The sequence below is a fragment of the Miniopterus schreibersii genome, assembly GCF_964146895.1.
Source record: "Miniopterus schreibersii genome assembly, chromosome: 9".
In the NCBI taxonomy this organism is placed as follows: Eukaryota; Metazoa; Chordata; class Mammalia; order Chiroptera; family Miniopteridae; genus Miniopterus; species Miniopterus schreibersii.
Window position 1 is genome coordinate 57,195,503 of NC_138118.1, and position 27,183 is coordinate 57,222,685.

Sequence of the window (27,183 nt, forward strand, 5' to 3'; positions counted from 1 at the left end):
AGCGCAGCCCCTAGCGGTGCGTCAGCGCGGGGCCGCCTCCGCCGCCGCCCTCCCCCCGCCTCCTGGGCCGCGGGCGATCGGGCTGGAGAGGCGGGGAAGCGGCGGAGCACGGCCGCGCGCCGCGACCCCGCAGCCGCCGCTCGGAGGCGCAGTCCCTAGGCCCCGGAGCGCGGGCCGGCCGCGGGGAGTCGGCGCGGCGGCGGGAGACCCGCAGGCTGGCCGCTGGCGGGCGCGGAGGTGAGCGGGTCGGGGCAGGGCGGGAGGCGAGGTGGCGGCCGCGGAGTTGAGGGTCACGATGCGGGGCGCGCCACGCGCTGCGTTCACCCTTGGGTTCTGCGCCCTCTGCGGGCGTCGGTCCTGAGCTCGCGGTGTTCCCGGTGCCCTGGCACCTTTAGGTGGGGAGTGGGAAGGGCGCGGAAGGGTGTCTGTTCCGCCGATGCCACCCGCTACTCTCCTTGGGCTTCCCCTAGCCCCAGGTAGTCGGGGGCAGGCCTAGGAGAAAGGAGGCCGGGAGCGACGCCGTCCCAGGTAGGATGCGCCCCGGGCGAAAGGGCTGGCGGGTTGCCCTAGCCTGCCCGCCGGCCTGCCCGCCTCCCACTTTCGGGGTTGATGCCTTCAGTGCATCTCATTGAAGATCAAGCACCACTGCTTTGCCAACAAGGAGGTATTTCTCGTATTCATGTTATTACCCAGTTATGTGACCGAGGTGTGTTTAGGCCATTATATGTTAGAAAGTAATGGACTTCTTCTTTAAGTGTCCTAAATTATGGTTGAGCGCTGTGTTCAGCCTGAGACAAAACTTGTTGAAAAATATGCCCTAAAAATCTTGCTCTTAAAGTAGGGCAGAGAGATAAAGAGATTTTTTTTTTTTTTTTTATCAAGAGATTTACATTATCTTTCCCACCCTTTGGAGAAGAATTGGTGTCAGTTTCTTACTCCTCAGGCAGTTCGTTTTATAGCTGGAAAAACTTATTACAGGCCATGGTTAAATTAACACTCATCATTATAGGTGAAGTTGGGAGAAATGGAATTCAGACTTCTGCCCCTACTCCTACCCTCAAGACTTTGATTATAGTCCTGCTAGCAGCCCCACGACTGGGAACCTTTTTAGTTCTTTCCAAACCACTTTACTATCCCACCCCCTCGCCCCTTCACTTTTTCCATCTTTATTATTTTTTGTTGTGTTCATCTCCATTTATTTTTTCTTTCCTTAGGTATATATATTTTTCACTCTGCATCTCTACTTCTTTTGTCTTAAAAATTAAAAGCTATTTACAGAAGAAAAATACCCATCCTAAATATTTTTCAGAGTACTGAGAAAGTTTGAAGTTTCTTTCTCTTAGCTAATCAGTCTTTTGTGGGGTGAGGGAAAAGGCAACGTCAATAATGATAAATTGAGCTAATTGTGCAAAAAGGAAATGAAAAGCTGTACCCAAGTCACTTTTTATGGCACTGATGACATGGAAAATATACTTGTAGTGAGTGAGCATAATTATATTTTAATACTGAAAAAGTAGCACAGATGAAGGCAAGCAAGTGTTTAAAGAAAGGATCATAACTGAGTTAGAAAAGTGAGATAGTAGGCATACTAAAAGTTTGAAAGACTAGGACTTCAGGACACAATCAGGCCATCAGGAGGTGCATTTATTCTGTGCTCAGCCAGTAACCATGACATTGACATCTATCTCACTCCCTTTGGGCCTACATGTCTTGATCAGTGAAAAGAGGGATCTTACCTAGATACCTATTACATCTCCTTTGGTCCTGACATTTTGATGAGTTCAACAGCAAAGAATATTTATTGGATTCTTATTTACTGTGTGCCAGGCATTGTGGAGGCGGTGATGGACAAGATAAACCTGGTTCTGCCCTCAGGGAGCTTTTTGTCTGGTGGGGGAAATAACAGTGAGTAAAGAAACAATTCCATAAGATAATGACAAAGGAAATTTAACAAGAGCTGAAAGGAAACAAAACAAAACTGTAGTGATTCATTCTGTTCAAGAGACATAACAGCATGTGCAGAGTTTCCCAGCATGGGGAACGGGATTGTTCTTTTCTACTTCCAGAAAAGGATGCCATGTCGGACCATAGGGAATAACAGTCATACAGGATGGGATTGAGGGGTGTGCAGGGACTATCAAGCTCATTCAGGGCCTTTTAGGTCATGGTCAGGAAGGTGGCTGTAGTTGCAAGTGCCATAGAAAACCACTGAATTTTAAGGAGAGGAGAGACATCATCTTGTTTACATTTTAAGATAATCTTAGCTGCTATGTGGAGAATGATTTGGAAGGAGGCAAAGGAGAAAATAGAGACCCATTAGAAGTGTTTCCAGAGTTTAGATGAGAAATGACAGAGACTTGGATTAAATGGGTGTCAGTGGAGAGGGATTTAAGAAATATTTTGGAGAAGAGGAGTTGGTGTGGATTTTATGTCAAGGGTGAGGGAAAGTAAGGACTCAAGAATGACTCTCAGATTTTTGACTTGAGCAACTTGTGGATAATGGTGCCATTTATTGAAATGAGAAAATTTGGATGAATGGGAACAGGTCTGGATGAAAACAAGTTCCATTTTGAACCTGTTGAATGTGAGCTGTCTTTAAGGAGATCATAACCACAGGCCCTTGGAAGGAGAAAGGGATGGTCTCCAGGAGTGGACAGGATGTTCTTTGGTAGGTGAAGTTGGTGATCATGAATTTAAGGTGAAACTAATGAGCTCCATTGTCTGATTTTTCTTCAGCAACCTTCCCCAACTTGGATACAGAAAATGGATGGCTGGGTTCTTCCAGGCCTAGGTTATTGCCAAGTAGATGTGATGGAGAGCAAGAGAGTTTTCCTAGTCTATACAGACAGCTATAACAGAACACCACAGACTGAGTGGCTAAAACAACAGACATTTATTTCTCACAGTTCTGGAGGCTGCGAAGTCCCAGATCAGGGCACTGGCAAATTCTTTGTCTACTGGGGGCCCACTCCTGGGTCATAGTGCCATCTTCTTGCTGTGTCCTCACATGGCAGAAGGGAAGAGAAAGCTCTCTAAGGTCTTTTTTTTTTTTTTAATATGTCTTTATCGATTTCAGAGAGAGGATGGGAGAGGGGGAAAGAGAGAGAAACATCAATGATGAGAGAGAGTCATTGATCGGCTGCCCTCTGCACACCCCCTGCTGGGGATCGAGCCGCAACCTGGGCATGTTCCCTGACTGGGAATCGAACCTTGATCTCTTGGATCCTAGGTCGATGCTCAACCGCTGAGCCATGCCAGCCGGGCTCTAAGGTCTGTTTTATAAAGGCACTGATCCTGTTCATCAGGGTTCCAGCCTCAAGATCTAATAACCTCCCAAAGGCCACACCTCCTAATACCTTCACATTGGGAATTAGGATTTCAACATATGAATTGGTGGTGGTTTGTACATTTAGTTTCTAATAAGAGTGGACCCTTTTTAAGCAAGTGAAGATAATTATGTACTATAGAATCTCGAATGGGTCAAAAGAAGCCAGGAGGACGTCAGCAGAGACTGAGAAAATATTAGCCCAGTGGATCAGATTTCTTATGCTGTCTAGACTTATCAGTGTGAATATTTGACTAAGACCTTTGGTAGGCTAGAAGATTGTGTTTGGAGATATAAGAAAGTAAGTTACTTGAGATGGGGTGAAGGCAAAGATTCATTGCTTTTGATGCATAAGTAAAGAGGCCATGAAGTTGAATGTTAAATCCACTTGAATGATGAAGTACTGGAGAAGGGTGACAACTGTTGGCATAGAGGAAGACTTTGTGTGTATTGGGGGCCTAAGCCACCAGTGATAAAGGATAAGCTAGAGATGACATCAGTGAGTATGGGGAGAGGGTATTATGAAATGCCATGAGCCTCAAAGGAGCTGGGTGTTTACAGGAGAGAAAAAGAAGAAAGGTTCAGATGTGGCTTTGCAAAGGTAAAAATTCACCTACCCCATCTCATGGCCCTGGAGGATTACATTTTCTTGATAGCATATGCAAGTCAGCAAGCTGTGAATGTCATCAAGATCTCTGAGGACACAATAGTCACCAGGATGTAAAGTACAGCATAGGCAATATAGTTAATAATATTGTAATAACTATGTATGGTGCCAGGTGGGTACATAAAAAATCAGAGGAGGCCACTTTGTAAAATGTATGATTATCTAATCATTATGCTGTACACCCAAAACTAATACAAAATAATATTGACTGTAAACTCTAATTGGAAAATTTTTAAAAGGATCTCTGAGGACATCTCTTTCAGAGTTACTGTCATCCAATAATTAATGCCCTAGATGTTTATATGTGAAACAAATTAGGTTAAGTTTTTCCAAATTAAAATGGCACCACTGCTGTCATTTGGCCAGAGGAATGTCAAGAACCCTTTCTAAACTGAAAATCTTTGGAGGCCATGTAGCTGAGTGTAATCAAATTCTCTTACCTTGGTAATATTCTTCAAGTATTAGTTGCATTCAGCAAGTCAAATGTCAACTCAAGAAGACTGTGACCTTGATATTTCAAGGAGCCCATGTGCTTCTTAACTCACACTTAGATTGAGCTCATGAAGTTGAAGTGTCATAGTGTTAAATATAAGACAGTGATATTACCGTTATTATATAACTAAGACTTGGAGACAAAAGGAATTTTAGTGTTGGAAAGAACCACAGGAGTCAAGTACAATCCTTTTGTTTTCCATTTTACAAAGGAAACAGACTCAGAAAACAAGTTGATTCAGAAGTCTAGGCTGTTCTTTGTTCTCGACACCACATAAACAAAACTTCCATGATTGCCATAGTGGTCTTCTCAACTATTTAGTCTATGTTACCTGTGAATAACATCAAGTGAAAAGGTAGCAGGACTAGTCAAAGGGTGGCCCATGGACCAGGCATCACCTGGGAGCTTGGAGAAATGCAGAACCTCAAACCTCATCCAGAACTAGAGAATCAGAATATGCATTTTAACAAGATTCCCAGGCAATCACATTCGCGTTAAAATTTGGTAGGTGCTATTCTAGAGCGAGTCAGTCCACTTGGAAACTCTCGTCTGCTCCGGTCAGCAGAGCCTTTGATGTCTGGAGAACTGAGGAGAGGATCCCCTTGTCAGACAGAAGGAAGAGATAACTCACTAGAACATTCTGAATTTTTAATGTTATGCAACAACAGGAACAAAGTATGCTGTGCGGTGGGGTGACACATTTTAAGGAGTGTCTGTGCCCTTCCCAGAAAGTGAAGAGAGGAAATTACAAAACAGTGAGTGGATCTATTGACACCATTACTGTCTGAGTGGAAAAGAGGAAAGAACTGCATGCAAACTCTTCAGCTTCCCCCATCAAGGGCAACTGTTAATCTCCCACTAGTGTTATTTTTCATTATTACAACACCCGATGATCTTTAAAAGTGTCGAGGGGCGATTAACCAAACAACTTCACACACACACACACACACACACACACACACACACACACACACACACAACCCATTGACAGACAATAGTGCAGCAAAGGCCCGGGGAGGGGGCCTGGAACAGGGTGGAGGGGGGCAAGGGGGGGAAAAAGGGGGACATCTGTAATACTTTCAACAATAAAGATAATTTTTTGTCTCCCGGCCGGGCGTGGCTCAGCAGTTGAGCGTCAACCTAGGATCCAGGCGATCGGGGTTCGATTCCTGGTCTGGGCACATGCCCAGGTTGTGGGCTCCATCAATGACTCTCTCATCATTGATGTTTCTATCTCTCTTTCTCCCTCTCCTTTCCTCTCTCTGAAATCAATAAAGATATATTTTAAAAATAAATAGTAATAAAAAGATAATTAAAAAAAAAATCTTGATACCCAGGCTGAATCCCAGACCTATTAAATAAAAATATGGGCAGAGAGGTGGTGGTGACTAGTTATCACTATGCTATAAAGCTCCTCAGGTCAATCCATTGTGCAGCTAAAGCTGAGAACCCCTGCTTTAGTAGGTCATTCCTCCCTGATGGAAGAGGCAGCTCTGAGATTGCAATTCTGCCTGTCTACTTACCCTCTGTTCCTCCCATAGCACCAAGCAGAGTCAGCAAAACTTAGATCACACTCTACTGTGTGCGTGAAAGCCAGTGGGGCTTTCAGAACAGTGAGGGAGGCAGGATTTTTTAAAAGAGGCACTTACTCATGGCCAAGTTTGTTAAAATTTGAGTAAAAACAGTTACTGCTGATGAAATGTTTTAAAATTAGATTGTGGTGACGGTGGCATAACTGTAAATTTACTGAAAATTATTAATTTATACACTTAAAGTGGGTAAATTTTATGATGTATAAATTACACCTCAATAAAGCTTTTTTTTTGGCTACGCTGTGTGCTTCAACATTCATGACTTCATCACATTCATTAGCCAGCTAGGAAGCCAGTGCCTAGCCCAGTGCTTAGTGGATAGGACTGAGTATGATACTGGGTGGGTGAATGGCTGGGGATGGGTGGATGGGTGGGTGAGTATCATTGTTATCTTCAGTTGTGGCCTGATTTCTAAATTGAGATCAATCACCAGAGAGCACTTTATAGCACTCAGTGGGCATTGGTTCCATTTGTAACCTTTTTGTGGTATGAAATTGAAATTAGGGAAATTAGTTTGGGTAGAGGCTAGAATATCAGGCCTTTCATAGAAGATTTTTTTATTTACATGTAACATAGAAAAAGTTGTATTTGCTAGCCGATAGGCATCCTTACCTCAAAGCACCATCTGCAACAAGGTTATCAGATGGGGAAATTATTTGAGCCATGCTATGATCCACTACTGCCAGCTTTCTTTTAGACATGCCCCTTAGTCATGTTAACTTGCAGTGTTATGAAGCCTGGGTATGCACAGGGCACATGTGTATAGCTTCTCCTCTGTGCAACACATAGACAAAAAATGATTGGGGAAGTACGGGGGAGGGGGAAGTGTTGCTTTAATTTATTGAAGAGGATCCTAAAATTTTATTAACTGAAGCCCTTGGAACACGTTTTTTAAATTGAATTTCTAAATCAACCTAAATTTAGCCAGAAAGCTTTTTGTTGAAAATCTTCCTAATATGAATTAGATTGCTTTCCTGCCCTAGTAATTGCAATGTAATAACCATATGAAATTTTGTTTTGGTGATTTGGGACCTAGAAATGTCATAAAATCGTACCCATGTAAAGGTATATAGGGAATACATACTGAGCCTAGGAGGTATTTTGGAAATTACTGGTTATTTTGAATTTGTCTCATTAAAATTCTGGTAATTTGATGAGTGTGGAAGGCTTGGAGTTAGTCACGCTTTAGCTAGAATGCTGTTATATTTCTTTTCTGAAAGTTCTTTGGCTCTGTAAAATCTGAACACCAAAAGACACTCAGATTCAAGTATGAAATATTAATAAATAATTTACAGTTGCCATAGTTGATGAACATTTCAGAGAATAAATCTAGCCCTGTCTGGAGTACTCAGTGGTTAGAGCATCAGCCTGCTCACTGAAGGGTCTTGGTTTTGATTCCCGGTCAAGGGCATGTACCTGGGTTGCCGGTTCACTCCCCACCCCAGGTTGGGGCAGGGGCAGGAGGCAAACAGTCGATGTGTCTCTCTCACATTGATGTTTCTCTCTCTCTCCCCCTCTCTCACTCCCTCCCTTCCTTCCACTCTCTCTGAAAAGCAGTGGAAAAAATTACCCTTAGGTGAGGAATAACAACAACAACAAAAAAGAATAAATCGACATCATTTTAATAAAATTACTGTTTCATAATATTTGGAAAATGATTTTCAAATAAGGATGTATACCAATTACCTGAGCGTTTCAGCTGAGGGAAGGAATTTAATAATCTAACAAGTGGATTTTAATATTCAAACAAACAACAAATAGTAGTTGGACTGCATTATAGTAGGGCAGTTATTCTCAGACTTTAACAAGCATCAATCACCCAAGTGTTTCTTAAAACACAGATTGCTGGGCTCCACCCCCAGGATTTCTAATTTAGGAGGTCGGGGGAGGGCCTGAGAATTTACATTTAACAAGTTCCCAGGGGATGCTGATGCTGATGCTGCTGATGTAGAAACCACACGTGGACCATGGCTGCTTAGGAAATCACACTCTAATTTGTCAAGTGGAATTGCAGCTTTGCTTCTGGAGTTTTCTAAAAGGACTAAGAATTTCTTCCAAAAAATAAAAGCCTAAAAAAAAAAAATCCACCTCTTCCCTCAAAGAAGTTCTGTATTTTCATAGCTATAAATAAACAGTTGAATTGTATTTATTTATTTAAATACTAAGATAATTTAGGTTATCTTTGTGCAACCTAGAGGTTATGATGGTAAAAATCACCACTTACTTATAGAAAATTAGATTAGGATATTTGATATTTCATCTCCAGAAGCTATTCATCTGAGCATTAAGCAGACCTCTCCAGCTGTAGGGAGCTTTTCTCCCCTGTCCAGAATGGTTTTCTCTCCAACAGGTGTAAGGAACTTTCATATAGAGAGCTTTCTGATGTCTGCTAAGTCAGTGGCCCTCAGACTTGCAGATTTTATAGACCAGTACAACAAAAAGGGGGGGGGTCTTTATAAGACTGCCAACTCAAGCAACTGTTATTATCACTATCCTTTCATGAAAAAAAGACATTTTGACCACAAAAAGTAGGGAAGACATACTCTCAGAGTAAAGGACAATTCTTTAAGTTGAATAATTTTATGAAAAACTCCCTACTGTGTCTCTATACTTAAAAATTTATTGAAGTATAATTGACTTACAATATTATCTTAGTTTCATGTATCCAACTTCATGATTCAATATTTATATAAATTACAAGTTGACCACCATAATAAGTCTAGTTACTTTCTGTCACTATACAGAGTTATTAATTACAGTGGTATTGACTGTATTCTCTATGCTGCTTGTTACATCCCTGTGGCTTCTTTATTTTATAACTGGTAGTTTGTAGCCCTTAATCTCCTTCAACTGTTTCACCCATCCTCCTACCCCTCATCCCTCTGGCAACAGCCAGTTTGTTCTCTGTATGTATGAGTCTGTTTCTGTTTTATTAGTTTATTTTTTTAGATTCCACATATAAGTAAAATCATGCCATATTTCACTTAGTGCAATACCTTCCAGGTCCATCTGTGTTGTTGCAAATGACAAGATGGCAAGATTTCATTTCTTTTTTATGGCTGAGTAATATTCCATCATATATAGTCTCCCACATTATTTTAATCCATTCATCTATCAGCAGACACTTTGATTGTTTCCATATCTTGGCTGTTGCGAATAATGCTGTGGTGAACATAGGGGTACACATTTCTTTTTGATGTAGTGTTTTTCTTTTCTTCACGTAAATACCCAGAAGTAGAATTGCTGGACCCTGTGGTAGTTCTGCTTTTAATTTTTTGAAGAACCTCTATACTTTTTTCCATAGTGGCTGCACCAGTTAACATTCCCACTAACAGTGCACAAGGGTTCCTTTTTCTCCACATCCTCGACAACACTTGTTGTTTTTCGTCTTTTTGCTAATAGTCATTCTGATGGGTATGAAGTGATATCTCATTGTGATGTTGAACAACTTTTCATGTGCCTGTTGGCCATCTGTGTATTTTCATAAGCAATGAAAAAAATGTCTATTAGATCTGCCCATTTTTAAGTTAGATTGTTGGGGGTTTTTTATATTTAGTTGTTCCATATACTTTTTAATCACTGTAGACCAGTGATAACTTTATATTTGGAAACCAGTGCCCTAACACTTTTAAGGTAAAGTCACAGAAAGCCAAATTTAACTTTGGGTCCTTATAGTTATAAGCTTAAGTGAACCTATAGTATACTGTCATCATCATGGCTTGAAGCTTGTGTAATTTATTTTTTTTAAAACATTTTATTGATTGATTTGAGAGAGAGAGACATCAATTTGTTGTTCCACTTATTGATGCACTCATTGGCTGCTTCTTGTATGTGCCCTGACCGGGGATTGAACCCGCAACCTTGGCGAGGCTCTAGCCAACTAAGCTACCTGGCTGGGCCAGTCCTGTGTAATTTAGAGATTATTTTATAAGTGCAATTTTACATATATGAATGACTTGAGGTAAGGGAATACTGTGTGGTATTTCCGTTCCCTGTTTTTCTAGGGTAACTATGCTCTCTCTGATCGTACAATCTAGTTCTCGATTATATGATGATGTGAGGTTTTTTCCTGCTTTTTAGTCCAAATACAGCTTGTCTCTGTCTAACTAGAATGTAAATTCCTTGAGTGTAAGCACCATCCTTCTTTTGTCCTTTATCTCTTCTGTGCAAAGCACATAGCAGCCTCCATAAAGTCGTGCTGGGTCACAGCAGGGTAGATCTGTCTTTAGATTACAGCCGCATCATTTCTTGTCAATGGAAATGGACAGTGTAAGGTTTTTAGTATTCTTCTTTGTAAATACTAGGTAAACCTCCTTCAGATATTGACATTATTCATTTTTTATAACCCCATTTTTATGGATAGACATCACAAGTGTTAACTAACTTCAGCTCAGCAATTAACCAAGTGATCCAAATGGTAGCTTAGCAAATTAGAAGTTAATTGATGAGATTTTGCTCCAGTCTCAGCACTAGATCATCACCATAGCTTCTGGAGATGAGTTGCTCTTAGGTCTATGTATGGGTGAGTTCCATGGGATACCGATACTCTTCTTGGCCCTGTTTCCTCCTTCTAAAAGCAGGCAGTCTACAGAGTCCCCAGGAGACAATTGGGTTGCTGGCCAGGGATCTTCAAAAGTTACCCAGCAACCATTCATGTTTTGTTTTGTGGTATTAATAAATTTAATTCTTTGGTTGGTTTTGATCCAAAAATAGGAATAATTTAAGCATTTTATCTGTTTTGTAGCTAGAATTTTTAAGCGTATAGTTCTGGATTTACCTAAAACTGTCCTAAGCTGAGATTCATATTGTAGCTATTTAAAGTTAGTGCTGATTTTAGAGAATATAGTTACAGATGACATTTGGAGATCTAAACAATTTTAAGATTCCCCATAAAGTGTATGCACTGCAGTTTTAGAATGAGCAGAGGTGGGAAGACTCATATTTCAGTCCTGGTTGGGTCACTACAAACTGTATCATCTTAAGCAAATCACTAAAATTCTCTGAGCCTGTTTCCTCATCTTTAAGATGGGCATAATATGTACTCCACAGCCATTTGAGAATTCAACAAGATAACATTATATATGAAAACTTTGTGAACTATTAAATAGCACACTATATGCTTTCCACAATACACAAATAATCCATTTCTCAGATTCTTTACAGATTTGGGGGGGGGGGTTCTCTTTCTCATTTATTAGGCCAACTTTTATTTGTAGTCACAGTCACACTGTTCATTAAAGGGTTCAGTTAGAACTTGCCGTTAGAAATATAATGTGTGTAAGGCCCAAACGTGTTAGAACAGTTACCTGTAAATCCGTATAAGATTGTATGGTTTAATGAGGCCTATAGCTGACATTGTTAGGTCCTAATGTATTTTTACCTGTTTACATTCTGATTTACTGAAGGGGTTTGAATTTGCCTTGTAAAATTAGTGGATAACTGAAACTGTTTTGCTTGACCATCATGATTTCTTAGATTTAAAGATTTTGCAATTATTGTATTTTGGGAGGTGCTGCAATCTCTACTCAGAAGAAGTCAGAACTGGGGTATAGGACACTTGGGTTCCTGTGTGTGAGTCTGGTAACACTTTTACTCTTAGATAACATATGATTAGAGGTTAAGTAAGTTGGTCAGTTCACCTTGAATTATCGAATGAAATGATCATTTATTAAATGCTTCCAAATTTCATGCCTTAGCTGAACTGCCTGGATTCTAATCCTGGCCCCCTCACATTCTCTCTTAGAACCTGGGACATATAATTTATCTTTTTCGTGTCTCAGTTTCTTCAGTCACTTCCATTTAAGTGACTAACATCTGAAATGTTCACAATAACTTTATTTTAACTGCTCCTGAATAACCAAGGTAGCCCATGATTTCTCCAAGAGGATGTTGATGTTTTTTACTACCCTGGTCACCCCCTCCTGGCCTTCTAGTGCCTGGAATCACTCCAAGGGGAAGTAGATAATTACTGTTCCTTCTCTCTTGAAAAGTGTGAAGTGAAGCATGTGTAATAGATTAAAAATAGTGAGTTTTCTCCTTTCCCAGGATCTGAGTTAGACATTAAGATCACTAGGTAATGCTGAGGAGTAATGATATGGCCAAAGAAGAAGAATATACTAATATGTGCACAACTCTTCCCCCTTACCCCCATGCCCAAAGAAAAAGCCCTTTCTTAAATTTCTTACATTGCATCCAAATTTCATGCCTTAGCTGAACTGCCTGGATTCTAATCCTGGCCCCCTCACATTCTCTCTTAGAACCTTGGACAAATAATTTATCTTTTTCGTGTCTCAGTTTCTTCATTCCCAAAATGGGCATGACAATATTAGCACCCATCTCCTAGGGTGGTTGTGGGGATTCAATCAATTAATATATAAAGCACAAACAAAGCTGGCAAAGAATGTGCTATAACGAGTATTAGGTGGTAAATTGTCTTTCTAAAGATTAATTTACTGGGGTTTTTTGGGGAGTCTTTGAATGTGATCCATTTCTAGAGTAAAAAGTTGAATATTCTTGGCTCCAGTAATTTCAAATTTTATTTAGTAAAACCCCCAACACCATGTTTTTGAAACAGTCCACCTCTTTCTGTAAAAGCCATTAAATCTCTGAAGTGATCCACATCTGTTTTTAGCATAAAAGAAGTAGTGCAATGGGGAGAGAAAGGAAGAGTATTTTGCGTTCAGTCCCTTTAGTGATTTATGGCAGTCTGATTGGTATTCTGGAGAAAGTTGTTGGGAACATTTCAGGTGTTAGTCAGTTAAAAAAGAATTAGAATTTGACCACTTTCCCCAGAAAGACTAATCATCATATTCTATTCCACCAACAAATAAAAGAAGAAAAAGATGTCGTAAGTATTGTGGAATTTAAGAACATAAAAACATTACTAACATCTTTTTCATAGAGAAGCTTTCTTTCTCGGTAAGTTAGAGGAGTAGGGTGAATGATAGAAGCCAATGATATTTCATTAATTCTTTGTTATATTTTGATGCCTATTATGGTATTATTTAAGTGCCAAGGTTCATTTTTTAGTAGCTGATTTATCTTACTCTCATTTAGTAGTCATTCACTATTTACTGAGGGGTATAGGATAGTTTATGGACTCTACCCCAAATGACTCTAGACAGTTTGGATTTAAGGATTTTTTTTAAAAAAAGTTATTGATTGCCCAGCTGGCATGGCTCAGTGGTTGAGCGTCGACCTAGGATCCAGGAGATCTCAGTTCAATTCCCAGTCAGGGCATATGCCCAGGTTGTAGGCTCCAATCCCAGTAGGAGGCGTGCAGGAGGCAGCCGATCAGTGACTCTCTCATTATTGATGTTTCTCTCTCTCTCTCTCTGTCTCTCTCTGTCTGTCTCTCTCTCCCCCTTCCTCTCTCTGAAATCAATAAAATATTTTTTAAAAATTTATTGATTGATTTTAGAGAGAGAGGAAGGGAGAGAAAAAGAGAGAGAAATATCGATTTATTGTCTCACTTATGTATGCATTCATTGGTTGATTCTTGTGTGTGCCCTTACTGGAGATCAAACCCCACAACCTTGGTGTATCAGGAGGACACTCTAATCAGCTGAGCTACCCAGCCAGGGCTCTTTGCTTTTTATAGTTTTTCTGTCTTCTGTTATCCTGTGTGCTATCATGTCCTATCACAGTCCTTTCTACTTCTGGCAGCTTTTGTGATTTGCTGCCTCTGATCTGCGGAGAAACTGGGTAGTCAGGTTTGTTAGAACTGTGTTTTTGAAAACGTTCTAGGTGAGGACATCAATCTCTTTCTTTTCTCTAGTGCCTTGCTGCTCAAAGAGGGGTCTGAAGACCAGCAGGATCAGCTCACCTTGTTAGAAATGCAGAATCTTGGGCCTCACTCCAAAACTGCTGTATCAGAATCAGCGTTTTAACAAGATTCTCAGGTGACTCATGTGCACATTAAAATTTGAGAAGCCCCACTTTAGCATATCAACTTTGTGACAGTTCATTTTTCTACTTCGAGATCCTTTTCTAGCTTACAAATTGTGTCTTACTGTGTTCTAGGTTCTATAGCTTGCTCTGAAATATTTTACGTCTAGACACAAGGGGCATATTATAATGTCGAGAAGCATATTAATGTTTGATAAGAGGTAATTCATGAAGATTTTATTTTCTCTCCCCTAGGATATCCAGCGATCTTGGAAGAGTCTGTGTCATGGAATCGATCTCTGTGATGGGAAGCCCTAAGAGCCTTAGTGAAACGTTTTTGCCTAATGGCATAAATGGTATCAAAGATGCAAGGAAGGTCACTGTAGGTGTAATTGGAAGTGGGGATTTTGCAAAATCCCTGACCATTCGACTTATTAGATGTGGCTATCATGTGGTCATAGGAAGTAGAAATCCCAAAGTTGCTTCTGAATTTTTTCCTCATGTGGTAGATGTCACTCATCATGAAGATGCGCTAACGAAAACAAATATAATATTTGTTGCTCTACATAGAGAACATTACACCTCCCTGTGGGACCTGAGACATCTGCTCGTGGGTAAAATCCTGATTGATGTGAGCAATAACATGAAAGTAAACCAATATCCAGAATCCAATGCTGAATATCTGGCTTCCTTGTTCCCGGATTCACTGGTTGTCAAAGGATTCAATGTTATCTCAGCTTGGGCACTTCAGTTAGGACCTAAGGATGCCAGCCGGCAGGTATGTGTTTTTAAATTTTATTCTTGTTTATCTGGTATTTTTAGTTATGTAGTTAAACAAATAGCATCCATTTAAAAACCAAATTCTGATACCCTCCAATGATTATCATTTTGAAAACTATGAATGAGCACCTGAAAGTTCACATCCTGACCTTGTAGGGGCACATTTCTGTTCTCAGAATCATGCGGAAAGCTGAGAAAATAACTTTGGACTTTTCCGTGGTAACAGGCTAGTTCAAGGAAAGGCAAGGCTGGCTGATGAATAATGGGACACATTGCATTGAGTCTGTCCTTGCTTCCCCAGAAATAGACACAACAGCCAAAAAGGCCTCTCTCTTTCTCCCCCTTCCTTCCCTGCAGCCATTTGGTAGCAGTGTTTCATTCTGTATGAAATGCTATTTAATGTGATCCTCAGGAAGAATGCTTTGGAAGTCCATTTTATTTCACGTAGATTATTCATAGAATTTATTAAAACACAGTAGTACAGTTTGTTTTATTTTAAATGTAGATTTTAGTTCGTGTGAGGAAAATAGAGGCAGATTGGACTTCTTAGGTTCTCTTTTAGTCTAGGGGTTCTGCCTAGTTCAATTTGAAAATAGAAGTAAATGGGGAACCCCATCAATGCCTTTGTGGAATGAGAGCTTTTATGAGTAAACATATAAATAGTGCGCCTTAAAAACCTTTTAAAGATGTGGTTATGCATTATAATTAAGCATGATGATAAAATACTTTTATTATTTTTGTCCATAAAGACAATTGATTCGGGGTCTTAGAAAATAAATTCAAGCATCTTGTCACTGCATGTTGCATATCAGTCATGATAACCATTCACTTTCAGGTCTTTCATTTGGAAGCCTAGTAAAAGAATATATATTTTTTCCAATTTTCCTAGAGGCTATTTCTAGGATCCTTTTTTCCTTTTGCGTATCCACTAAAGTTTAGCAATGGATACAGACTAAATTAGGGATAAGCCTGACTTTAATCCTTTGCCATATTCGTGATAATTTTAACTCTTTAACAACAACAACAAAATTGTGGAACTATGATTTAATTCAAAGTGGGCTACAGAAATCATTTCATTTGTATTTCATAGTGCTCATTTCCTTATTATGAATGTTTGATTTCTACTTGTTTGATTTCTACTTTTAGGCTCATTATTAAATTTCATAATTTGTAGCGTTTTTTCCAACAAATAAAAAAGTTCACTTCACCACTGTCACACTGTAATAAATTAATTTACAATGCTTTTCCTTATTTCTTTGTTATATAGGTAGTGTTCCCCACTCCATTTTAGAAGTTCATGAACATTTGTATAATAGTATAAACTTTGTCACTCATCTGCCTAATATTAGGTAAAATTAATAATCCAAAGAGTTTTACATTGTCAACATAATGTAAATAGGCTTCGCATGCCAGTGTTTCAGTATGGTCTGCTCCAGAACCCTTATATAAACGTCTTCAGGCATGATATATTTAGGAATCTGTTTTCCCCAAGCATTACTTCATAGCAGTATTTTTCTAGCTCTAAGTGAGAGCTACCCATAAATAATATTGGCTCACTCCAGCAATGAATTTGGTGCTCAACAAATATTTGTTGAATCTTCATCTGCAGTAGTATCTCTAAGAGGTTCTGGTAGTTTGAAAGCCCACCCTCACCTCCACCCGTCACATCATTAGTGTTCTCATACAGCTAGTGTTAGAAAATGGCAGTTGATTTATTTTCTAAATTACTAAGCCTTATAATACCATTTTTCCCCTCTCTAGGAATACTGTCATTCATTTAAAGATGAAAGAATCTCATATTTTGAAGTAATATATTTGAGATAATCCACGGTTTTTCAGTGATACCTGGCGAACTGGTTTCTAAGCCAAAAGATAAATTTTATAAATAATACAGCATCATTATATAATTTAGAGGTTTTAATTGCAAATTCAGTCCTGAGTCCATGCCCATCTTCTCTCTTGCTGAATATCTGTAAAGGGCAGTGCTTGTGAGCACTCTACTAGGCAGAATCAGGTAGCAGGGACTTTGTTTTTTTTAATGACACTATTTTATTCTATTAATAATAAATTAATAAATGCATTATCTCCTAACTTTTTGCATCACTCAGGGTCATCACAAGTGATGCTCCATAGATTAAGTGGAGTGTGGGATCATTACCATTTTTGTAAGCAACAATAATAATGATGTGTCTTTTGTTTTTGCTGCAGGTTTATATTTGCAGCAACAACATTCAAGCTCGACAGCAGGTTGTCGAACTTGCCCGGCAGTTGAATTTTATTCCCGTTGACTTGGGATCGTTGTCATCCGCCAGAGAGATTGAGAATTTACCCCTGCGACTGTTTACCCTCTGGAGAGGGCCAGTGGTGGTCGCCATAAGCCTGGCCACGTTTTTCTTTCTTTATTCCTTTGTCAGAGATGTGATACATCCATATGCTAAAAACCAGCAGAGTGACTTTTACAAGATTCCTATTGAGATTGTGAATAAAACCTTGCCCATAGTTGCCATTACTTTGCTGTCCCTGGTATACCTAGCAGGGCTCCTGGCAGCTGCCTATCAACTTTATTACGGCACCAAGTACAGGAGATTTCCACCTTGGCTGGAGACCTGGTTGCAGTGTAGAAAACAGCTTGGATTACTAAGTTTTTTCTTCACTTCGGTCCATGTTGCCTACAGCCTCTGTTTACCGATGAGAAGGTCAGAGAGATACTTGTTTCTCAACATGGCTTATCAGCAGGTATGGGCCGTGCTTGTTACTTATCTGATGCTTAATATAATTTGTAAAACGTAAGATTAAAAATAGGGTACAACTTTGCATAGCTTGGTTTATTTAGGGCGGGGGAAGTTTTGTTCTTTAAACAATGTTTCTGCAAAATCATTTAGGGTAAAATCTGCAACCATCCCTTTCTTTGCAGAGTAAAAGCAGAGAAATAAAGGATTGGGGGTTTTTTCCTTTTTTTTTTAATGTTATTATTGCAATGATTGCTTTTAGTACTGAACAGCTCATTATTTTTATGTTTTGTCTTTGGCAATGTTCCACGAAACATTAAGGCAATTCTTAGTAAATGTATACAGTAAAATTAGAACCAGTGCAAACATAAAACAATAGGGAGTCAAGATCAGGAGACATGCACTTACCAGGTTTTTGTTCTCAAAAAGCAAGAAAGATACTAGTTCCTCAGGGGAAGCTTTTCTAGCACTTAGCTCAAGGAAATCTCAAGGAGAGCTTCATGGAGGGAGATTAATGCTGGAGTAGACTGATTTCCTCAATAATTCCCATTCAGCGAATGTAAAATAAAGGGTATCATTGCAGCTCTTTGATGTAGCATTTCTCAGTGAAAGCCGAGGACACTGCACCAAAAAAAAGTGTGTAACAGCTTTTTCTTTTTATAAGGAACCAAGGCATTGTCGGCCAAGTATGTAGCGTCTGGTACTTACATGTGTTTCAACAATTTCAACCTAAAATCATTTGAAAAGAAATTAGTACATCAATGCTTTTAAGCCATTCTTTTCCTAAAAATATTAATTCTGTTACCTGAATACTGAGGTTTCGATCTGCTCTTCCAGCATCCGCCCTCCTTCAAGCCGTTTGCTCAGATCTCACCCCTCAATGAGGCCTACGTTGAACACCATTTTAAATTCTGCTACCTGCTTCTGGCCCAACCCCGGGCTCCTAGGCACTCTTACTCTGCTCTACTTTCTTTTTTGTCAATAGCAATTCACCACCTTTTAACACCCTTGATGTTTTCCTTGCCTGTTATTGTTATCTGCCCTCTCTCATCAGAACGTAATGCTGAATAAACTCAGTCTGGAGGTTCTGCTAGAAATAAATGATAGGGATTTATTCAGGGGTCTTAGAATCTGCAAACTGTGAATGCAGCTAGGCAAAAACCCAAAGAAAAAGAAGTTAAAAGTTCTTATTGTAAAAAGTGTATTCTTGAGAATTGTCAGTCCTGCATTCATAGCCCTAGGGTTGGTCCAGGACAGTTACCAGCCAGATGCCAGGCAGTCAGGATGATGGGTGCCAGGTGGATACGCACATGAGTCCTTCAGGGGATAATCAGAGAGTTCCCTGGTGGTCAGCTGTATATCCAGGCATTAATGCAGCACTAGAAAGTTTAAGTTCCCAGGCTAGTTGTAACAAGAATGGAGTCTGTCCTCATGCCTCAACCTTCATAACATTAATAATTGTAGCAGCTTGGTTAAAATGACTCCATTTTATATATTTTCTCTCTTTACTCTTTTAAGTTCATGAGAGGAGGGATTTTTATGCATTTTGTTCACTGATATATGCCTAATGTCTAGAACTGTGCCTGGTACATAGTCGACACTCTGAAAGCATATTTACGGAGTGAAGGAATGAACTGGGAGGGCAGGAAGATGCAGGTTGTAACCTCTGGGTATACCGAGGTGTGCTGTTGTTCTGTATTGTTGTGCAGACATCAGATGAGATAGGAAGAGCCTTTTTCGACAGAGGAACTCTCTGGACCTAATGGCTAAGATCTAGCTTTGCTTTGCTTTAATTTCAAGTATGTTTGGTTAACTGCAACTAGATAACGTTAAGCTGGTGTTACATTAGAATCTGTTTTCCATGAATAGATACTTATGTAAATCAGAGCTTTGGCCAAAGGAGTCCAACCCTTGATTTATACCTTCATGCTGTTTGCTTGTAACTAGACTATTCTAAAAGTGGTCCCTATGCAGAATACCGCACCTTCAGAGTTAATCAAGTCTGGCTTGGTTACATACGCATTCTCGAGGTAAGGGAAAGACATTTGGAAAAGCACTGTATAGGAACGAGGCAGTTGGACAGTTGGAAATGTATTTTAAATAATGAGGCAATTCAAGTGGATAAATATTTGCATTCGGTAGGGCTTTATCCTCAGGGAAATCTCAGCTTCCTGTGGAAAAAAGGGTAAGAAGAAAGAGATAAATGAACATATATTCTTGATGTGAGAAAGGAACATACAGCAGTAGTTTAAAAATTCTAAGTTGAACTAAGTCGAGCATGTACCCAAAATATTCAATCAAGCTAAACCAACTTGTGAAAGTACCTCAAAACTAAGTCTAACTGCCACTACTTCTTTTGTGTCACCCGGAACCAACCCCTCGGCATTTCATGGTCTCGATGCCAGAGTCCCTGTAACCGTGATGCATTACAGGTTTACCGACTCTTCTCACGTGTGTGCAAGGAAGGAGAGAATCCTAGTCCCTCTTTTTGTTTAACTCTCCATTCTCTTTCTCCCACGCCTAGAACAATGTAATAGATTCCTCATAACAGTTTGTTAAATTGAATTAATACAACTTAAGTATGTCCATATGTGATGTATTCTTATGCCAAGAGTGAACTCTGTGCTGAATCAGTTAATGTTCTGCCAAATAAGGGAAATTCACGTTTGTTCTCTTGTTAGGTTCATGCAAACATTGAAAACTCTTGGAATGAGGAAGAAGTTTGGAGAATTGAAATGTATATCTCCTTTGGCATAATGAGCCTGGGCTTACTGTCCCTCCTGGCAGTCACCTCCATCCCTTCAGTGAGCAATGCTTTAAACTGGAGGGAATTCAGTTTTATTCAGGTATGTGGGGTTCTGTTTGGTGAGGGAATGGGCTGCATAGAATTTAAGTGTTAAGTACAGTTGAATTTAAATATGCTTCTCATGAAAAGATTGCCTTTGGGGGCTGCATTTTTGCAAGTAAGCTTGGCGAACTCATATTCTTGGAGGCTAGCCTAGGATCATGCTAGTTTAGTAAGTGAAAGACCAGAACAGGTTTTTATTGGAAGGCTTTGATAGTGTTGCCTGCTATGCTATGGATAAAGGTTATTTTAATAAGAAAAAAAAGAAGGTGGGGATGTGTGAGCTTAGAACAAGTTTAATGCCAAAAGTCAATGGTCAGTGTATTGTTAGCCAAATGAATGAAGAATTATTTTATTTTATTTTATTTTTTATTTTATTTTATATTTTGAGTTCTTGCTATGCCTAGAAAAATTTCATTGATTTGAATTCAAGTGAGGAGAATGTCAGTCGAATATTTTATGAGAAATGTGTGTGTACACATACACAAACACAAACAGTGGCAAATCAGATAACTAGGTTAATGGATTATGACAAGCTACGAGCCTTATGAACTTGTTAGTATATTTAGTATATAAGCTATATATGTATGTATATGAGTGTGTACAAAAAGATTTCAAAACACCATTCTTTAATAAATTGAATATTTACCTCCATTTATTCTTATTTAATAAATTCACATTTTTTTAAAATCGTCACCTGAGAACATGCTTTTATTGATTTTAGAGGGAGAGGAAGGGAGAGATGGAGAGAGAAAAACATCTTTTGGTTGCCTCCTGCACACACCCCGAGTCGAACCCAAGACCTTTTGGTGTACGGAGGATGCTCCAACCAACTGAGTCACACCAGCTGAAGCTAAATTGACATATTTAAAAATATGTAACTCAAACATAGACCCTACCTATATTATCACAAAATCAGTATTGGTTGGATACAAGAGGTTTATAGCACTATAATGCCAACAAGTATCATTTGGTGATACACTAAATTGGGGGGGGGGGGCCTATTTGCTTGAGCTTTTATGTTTTTAAGTTATCTAAAAACCTCATTCAAATTAAGGACATTTCCCTTGTGTAAATTCATTTTTCTTCTTTTGAAGGAAAGAAAATGTGAATACTTTTCCAAGTGCTAGTTTAATCACACTTGGAAAGAAATACAAGGCCCTCAGATAAAATGTGCTATATGGGTGCAAATTATCATTATAAATTTAGATGAGTAATTGCAAACAGAACAGTTTTCTGCTAGAATTTTGATCCTTTCCCAGTGAAATTAGATGTTACATCGTTCTATGAAGGTAATAATACAATCGAACATGATAATTTAGGGAACTAGGAATGCTGAATTTTTAGATTTTAACTTATAAACTGCTTAACTGCTTTTAATAATCTTATTTAATAAGGCCAATGAAGCCACATTTTTGAAATGCTATTTATATTACTTACTAGCGTATACTATTTTTCATATTTACCTTCAGTTAGTATGTGCATATGAATGTGTGTATACCCCTGTGAGAATGCTCTTGAGCATTTAGTTTTATTATATATGTATGTATGTATATATATGTATGCATACATATATAAACACACTCATTTTTTCTAATACACACAACTAGCAGAAATGTGAATAACCTTTATGAAGAAGTTTAGCAGTTTTTATCAACACCCTTAAGGTAAAGTCAGATGATTTGACTAGCAATACCACTATAAGAAATCAGTTCTAAGGAAATAAATCAGAATATAGAAAAGGGCTTCAAGTGACATTATTTAGAGTTGAGGAAAGCTGGAAACAGTAAATGATCAACAAAAGGAATGGTAAAATAAACTATAGCACATTCATTCAATGGAATATCATACAGCATTCAAGCTATGTCTTTATACTTAATGACATGAGGAAATAGAATATTAAACTATATGCAGTATGGTCTTATTTGTGTAAAATAAAGCATGCATATAAATATATATGAAAATGTTTAAATTTTTAATTTAGTAGAGAACAAAAAGTAGCTCAATAATTTAAGATAAAATAGTTTTTGTCAAAATATGAAGATGGTATACCTGGGTAGGTTTATTGATGAGTTTGAATAATTTGTCTCTTATTTCTTTGTTTCTTTTTTACTCCTCCCTCCAAAGTCTACACTCGGCTACGTGGCTCTGCTCATAAGCACTTTCCATGTTTTAATTTATGGATGGAAACGAGCTTTCGAAGAAGAGTACTACAGGTTTTATACACCACCAAACTTCGTTCTTGCTCTTGTTTTGCCCTCAATTGTAATTCTGGGTAAGAGCATTTTACTTCTTCCATGTATAAGCCAAAAGCTAAAGAGAATTAAAAAAGGCTGGGAAAAGAGCCAATTTCTAGAAGAAGGTCTTGGAGGCGCAGTGCCTCATTTCTCACCAGAGAGGGTCACAGTGATGTAATGATAAATGGTGCTCGCTGATGCCATAAGGAGGCCCTGCCCATGCCATCCTTTTTATGACTTCCCGTGTGTTCAGTTCCCAGTGCGCTGTCCATTTCTGTGTGCTGAAACTTGTTCAGTGTGGTCTCAGCCGAATAGTGGTAGAATATTCTTCAAATTCATTTTCACAAATGTCATTTTTTGCCAATGTGGATATTTGTAGTTAACTTATTGTTGAAATTTAGATACGGTTTTTTTTGTTTTGCACAACTGTGACATACTGTTATTTTAACAAACTATATTCTTAATCAGGCAAAAATGTTTATAGTTAATAATATAGATACAATATAATGTTAAAAACACTTTGCAAACCAGCAGAATTTTAGGTTTTAATATAATTCAATAGATAAGTTTTTTTCTGAAGCTCAAGTAAGGTTTTAATCATTATCCAGTGTAAGAAGTAGAAATGCATAATCATATATATTTTTTTAAGAAAGGATGCATTATGTTAGCATCTAGGAAAGGGTGCATGGCTATATTCCTATATTTCTCTCATAAGACAGGATTTGAAGAATATCATTAATTTTGTGAATCAGTGTGATTATGTGAACAAACACAAACTGAAAAGACAAATTGAACCTGAAGTGATATTTAAAATGCATTGGAGACATGAAAGATATACTGATAATGCGTACCTCATGAAAGATTTTCTTTATCTTGTTACAAAGCAGTTCCCTTTGAATATTAATAGGTTGTCCGGGAGAAAACAGCCATACTTGGCCTCCATAACTGATTTTGCTAATATAGTACCAATCCTGGAAATTGTATAATTGTTTCTAGTTAGAGGGAAAGTAGTAGGTTTACACACAGGTAGTTGTTTGTCAACTGATCTCTGTTGTTGCACCTTAGCCAGTCACCACTCTCTATGGTATAGGATTTTACAGTTCATTGAGGGATTATAAAGTGCCACCTGTTGTTCTAAGCACTTGTATTATCCCATTTTATGCTTAAAACAATCCCATGACAGAGGTAGTTATCATCTTCATTTTGCATATGAGAAAACTGAAGGATAGAAAAGTTAAGTCACTTGCCCAAGGTCATGCAGAGCCAGCATTCAAGCCCCCGCAGTCTATTCCAGAGGCTGATTCTAACCTCCAGGCTGTGTGGCCCCTACTCCATCTCCATGCATTACATTATGTTGCCAAGGCATTGATATTCTTGAGAGGGAGTTGTGGTTATCAAATTGTGGGACAATGCACAGTTACTTGCCTTGGGGGAAGATCTTGCCTGAGCCATGACCCTGGAGACCCATGGCAGTCCTTATGCCTCCCAATAAGCGTGTGGGACTCCAGCAGAGATAGGACAATGGCAGTTTTAATAAATGTCTGACGTCCTACAGAATCTTAAAAAGTCCCTGTAGGTTGGTCATCTCCTTTTCTCTTCTTGGGAAGTCCTACTGCCTGCTCAGCCATTCATTAGGGAGCAGTTTGCAAGCATGAAGGAGATTAGGGTAAGTGGTTAATTAAAAATCTGCTCTAGAGACATATAATCATACAAATTATTCATAAAATTTTTCAGTGCTGACATGCCACATTAAAATTGCATTTTATTCACACTTGGGTTAAAACACCCTACATTTTCACCCGTATGTTCTTTCCTATTAAAATAAAAAATTGCAGATGAAATACATTCCTCTGAAATTATAACATTTGTAAACTCACTCTCTGAGTCTGAGGGACTACTGAATCCAGCTGCCAGAAATAAAAGGATGTTTACTTAGTGGAGGCTACCTTTTCCACCAATGGCTCTTTCCCTACTATGCATTGTGTCAGTTTGGTAAATCACTCATGATTCTCTAATGTTCTCTCCTTGGTGAATTTTAATATCTTTTACTTTTTAATTGAGCTCTCTATTTTCTTTATTTTAATTATAATCTTCCCCTCTTGATAATCACTTACTTGTTAGTTCCTAGTAGCGATTTATTTGACTGGGTGATAACTTTTAAAGGTAAATACCTATAAACTGTTTAGTGGACTAGTGAAATCAACAGCATATTTTCAATATTTTCTTGTTCCTTAAATTTCACTGCCTGAAGATCTTATGTTCACCATTTAATGTGAAAATACAATGAAATATTTTTAAAATTAGATTACTATTGAAGCATATTGTTGCATATGTATATTAAGTAGCCAATAATAGAAATAAAATCACTTTGGGAGATAAATGGGGACTTTGAAAATATGAAAAAATGAAATTTATGAGAATATATGTAAGATGTAACTTGTTTCAAATGGTATCTCCTTTTCTCCTTTACAAAGATGAAATTAATTTTGAAGTGTTAGAATAAATGTAATAAATTCATAATTCTAAATATTTAAAAGCCTTTCAAAAGTGCAAAAATATTGACGTAATTGCTTTATTTGACTTTTAATTGCTTTACTATTTCCTACCTGATTATTTTTCTTCATCACTACTTTTCATAATCATTTTCATAAAAAATCATTAGTCTGGCCTCAGAAGTAGGACTGAATTCTGTTCTTACTAGATGTGAAAAAGTGGTGGGTACTTTAAAGTAATGGAAATTTGTTTTCTAATCTATACTTTGAGAAGTGCCCCTGAGAAAATTGTAAGAATGTAGAAAATATATCCAGTCTTAAACCTATGCAAAAAAAATCAAGTAATTTTTTTCCTAAGAATAAAATAATCCTGGACTGATGATGCTACTTAGCTTTTTTGTGCAGATGTCATATGTCTCCTCTATTAATAATTTTTAAAATTATGTTTAAATATGAATATATTCATGCTAACATATATTTTTCATAGCATTTATGGAAATTTAGCTGAGATTGCCTACATGTAGAGATTTTTATTTAAATTTTAAAATATTTTAAAGTATGAATAAATTATATTTATAGCTATTTATCAGAGATGATTATTTTGTGCAATGTATGGGATTGGCTAACGAGCTCTAGTGTTAAAACTACCAGATTATTTTCTAATAAATTGGCATTATTGATTAAGGAATTTGATTAAGGAATTTCTTGACTTGATTAAGGAATTTCTTTCAAAGTTAATTTGATAATAGTAATATAAGGTATATTCATACAGTCAGATTATGAAAATTATTTGAATAAAAGGGCTTCAAGAATAGATCACATCCATTGTTTGTATTGTTTATCTCCTATGAAATATGATAAAACTTTAATTCTTTTAAATTGCCTTTTGCCATTAAACTATTTCATAATAAATTCTGTACAGAGAGGACCCCCCCCCCAAAAGAGGTTTATTTGTGAAATTTAAGGTTTTTTATGTGCTATTTTAAATAAAGTACCATAAATGTAATTCATAGGTATTTCTTTAGGAATACTGTAAACACTGAACCTGTATCAGTCTATAAAATCTGTTTTGAAATAAGTGTTTAAACAGTTGAAAATGTCATGTTCAAATTATTTTGTAAATTCATGACTTGAAGCAGTGCTACTCATAGTGTAACACACCTTGGTCCAGTGTTAAGATTATTATTTGTGATGTGTCATCATGAAAAGGAGATGTTCCACCTTCAATTCTTCATAAGTCAGTGAAACAAATTCTGGTATATATTCACTATATGTAATTGCTCTAAATGGAAATGTAATAATTTTAGTGAAAACACATTCTGTAGTGAATTTTACAGGAATGAAATGGTTCTTCAGTTTTTTTAATATGAAAAATTATGAAGTGCGAATATTCAGAGATTCTGCCCATATGATACCAAAACAACGTTTAATTCAGCCTAACACATGTGCATACTGAGATCTTTCACTTTCCAAATCATTGGATTTTCATTCATGCAGCCATTCAAAATTAGGGCCAACTGTATGGATACTCCCGGTGACTAGACCGGCTAAGTTAAATCACCAAAGCAGGGGCTTTTGTATGATTTCCAAGATGCCAGCTTCTAGGAAATATTCTAAGATTTTCTTTAAAGGTTTTACATAGTTTTTCAGATCCCCATCCTGAATAGGGACTGAAAGTTGTCTCTCAATGTCTAGTTACTCTACTTCTTTACAATCTGCTGACCATCAAATTCCTCAGCTGCCCTTGCAGTCAGGTGGCCCCATGTGACTGAGTGTTGTCCAGTGACATGCAGGGGGAATGTATGAGTGACTTGCAGGAATGGAAGTCTCTTCAAAGGAAAGCAGCACGAGTTTTTTACCTTTATTGCTCCACCTTGCTGCTGGAACTATGGAAATAACAGGAGCCTTGACCTATCCAAGAGGACCAAGGCCACACCCTAAGGAAGGCATGTTAGTGACTAAAGAGATCTTGACTGTTTCACTACTTGGACTGCCTTTTCCTGTATTTAAGCCATTGTAAATTTGGGTTTCTTTACATGAAGTCAGAATCAATCCATTCTGGCCTTCAGTTTTTCGTCATGATACCGTTTAACACTGTTTGAATAAACTAGAATGCAATAATTCTTACCTTTAAAA

The 27,183-nt window shown here is 38.0% G+C and overlaps 1 protein-coding gene across 1 annotated transcript; it reads left to right on the forward strand.

The window, feature by feature from the left end:
* Positions 1-97: 97 nt before the first annotated feature.
* STEAP2 (STEAP2 metalloreductase) lies at positions 98-25,981 on the forward strand. Its single transcript, XM_081147459.1, has 6 exons — positions 98-237; positions 13,855-13,978; positions 14,220-14,742; positions 16,953-17,480; positions 20,155-20,319; positions 22,446-25,981. The coding sequence occupies exons 3-6, from the start codon at positions 14,251-14,253 to the stop codon at positions 22,731-22,733; spliced, it is 1,473 nt and encodes a 490-aa protein (XP_081003585.1). The 5' UTR covers positions 98-237; positions 13,855-13,978; positions 14,220-14,250; the 3' UTR covers positions 22,734-25,981.
* The last annotated feature ends 1,202 nt before the right edge of the window (positions 25,982-27,183 follow it).

What these genes read in the sequence shown, in the direction of transcription:
- STEAP2 (XM_081147459.1), top strand. Translation starts at nt 14,251, where the DNA reads ATGGAATCGATCTCTGTGATGGGAAGCCCTAAGAGCCTTAGTGAAACG. An exon ending in CTAAGGATGCCAGCCGGCAG is followed by an intron (nt 14,743 to 16,952) that starts GTATGTGTTTTT and finishes TTTTTGCTGCAG; the next exon opens with GTTTATATTTGCAGCAACAA. An exon ending in TCAACATGGCTTATCAGCAG is followed by an intron (nt 17,481 to 20,154) that starts GTATGGGCCGTG and finishes TTCTCTTGTTAG; the next exon opens with GTTCATGCAAACATTGAAAA.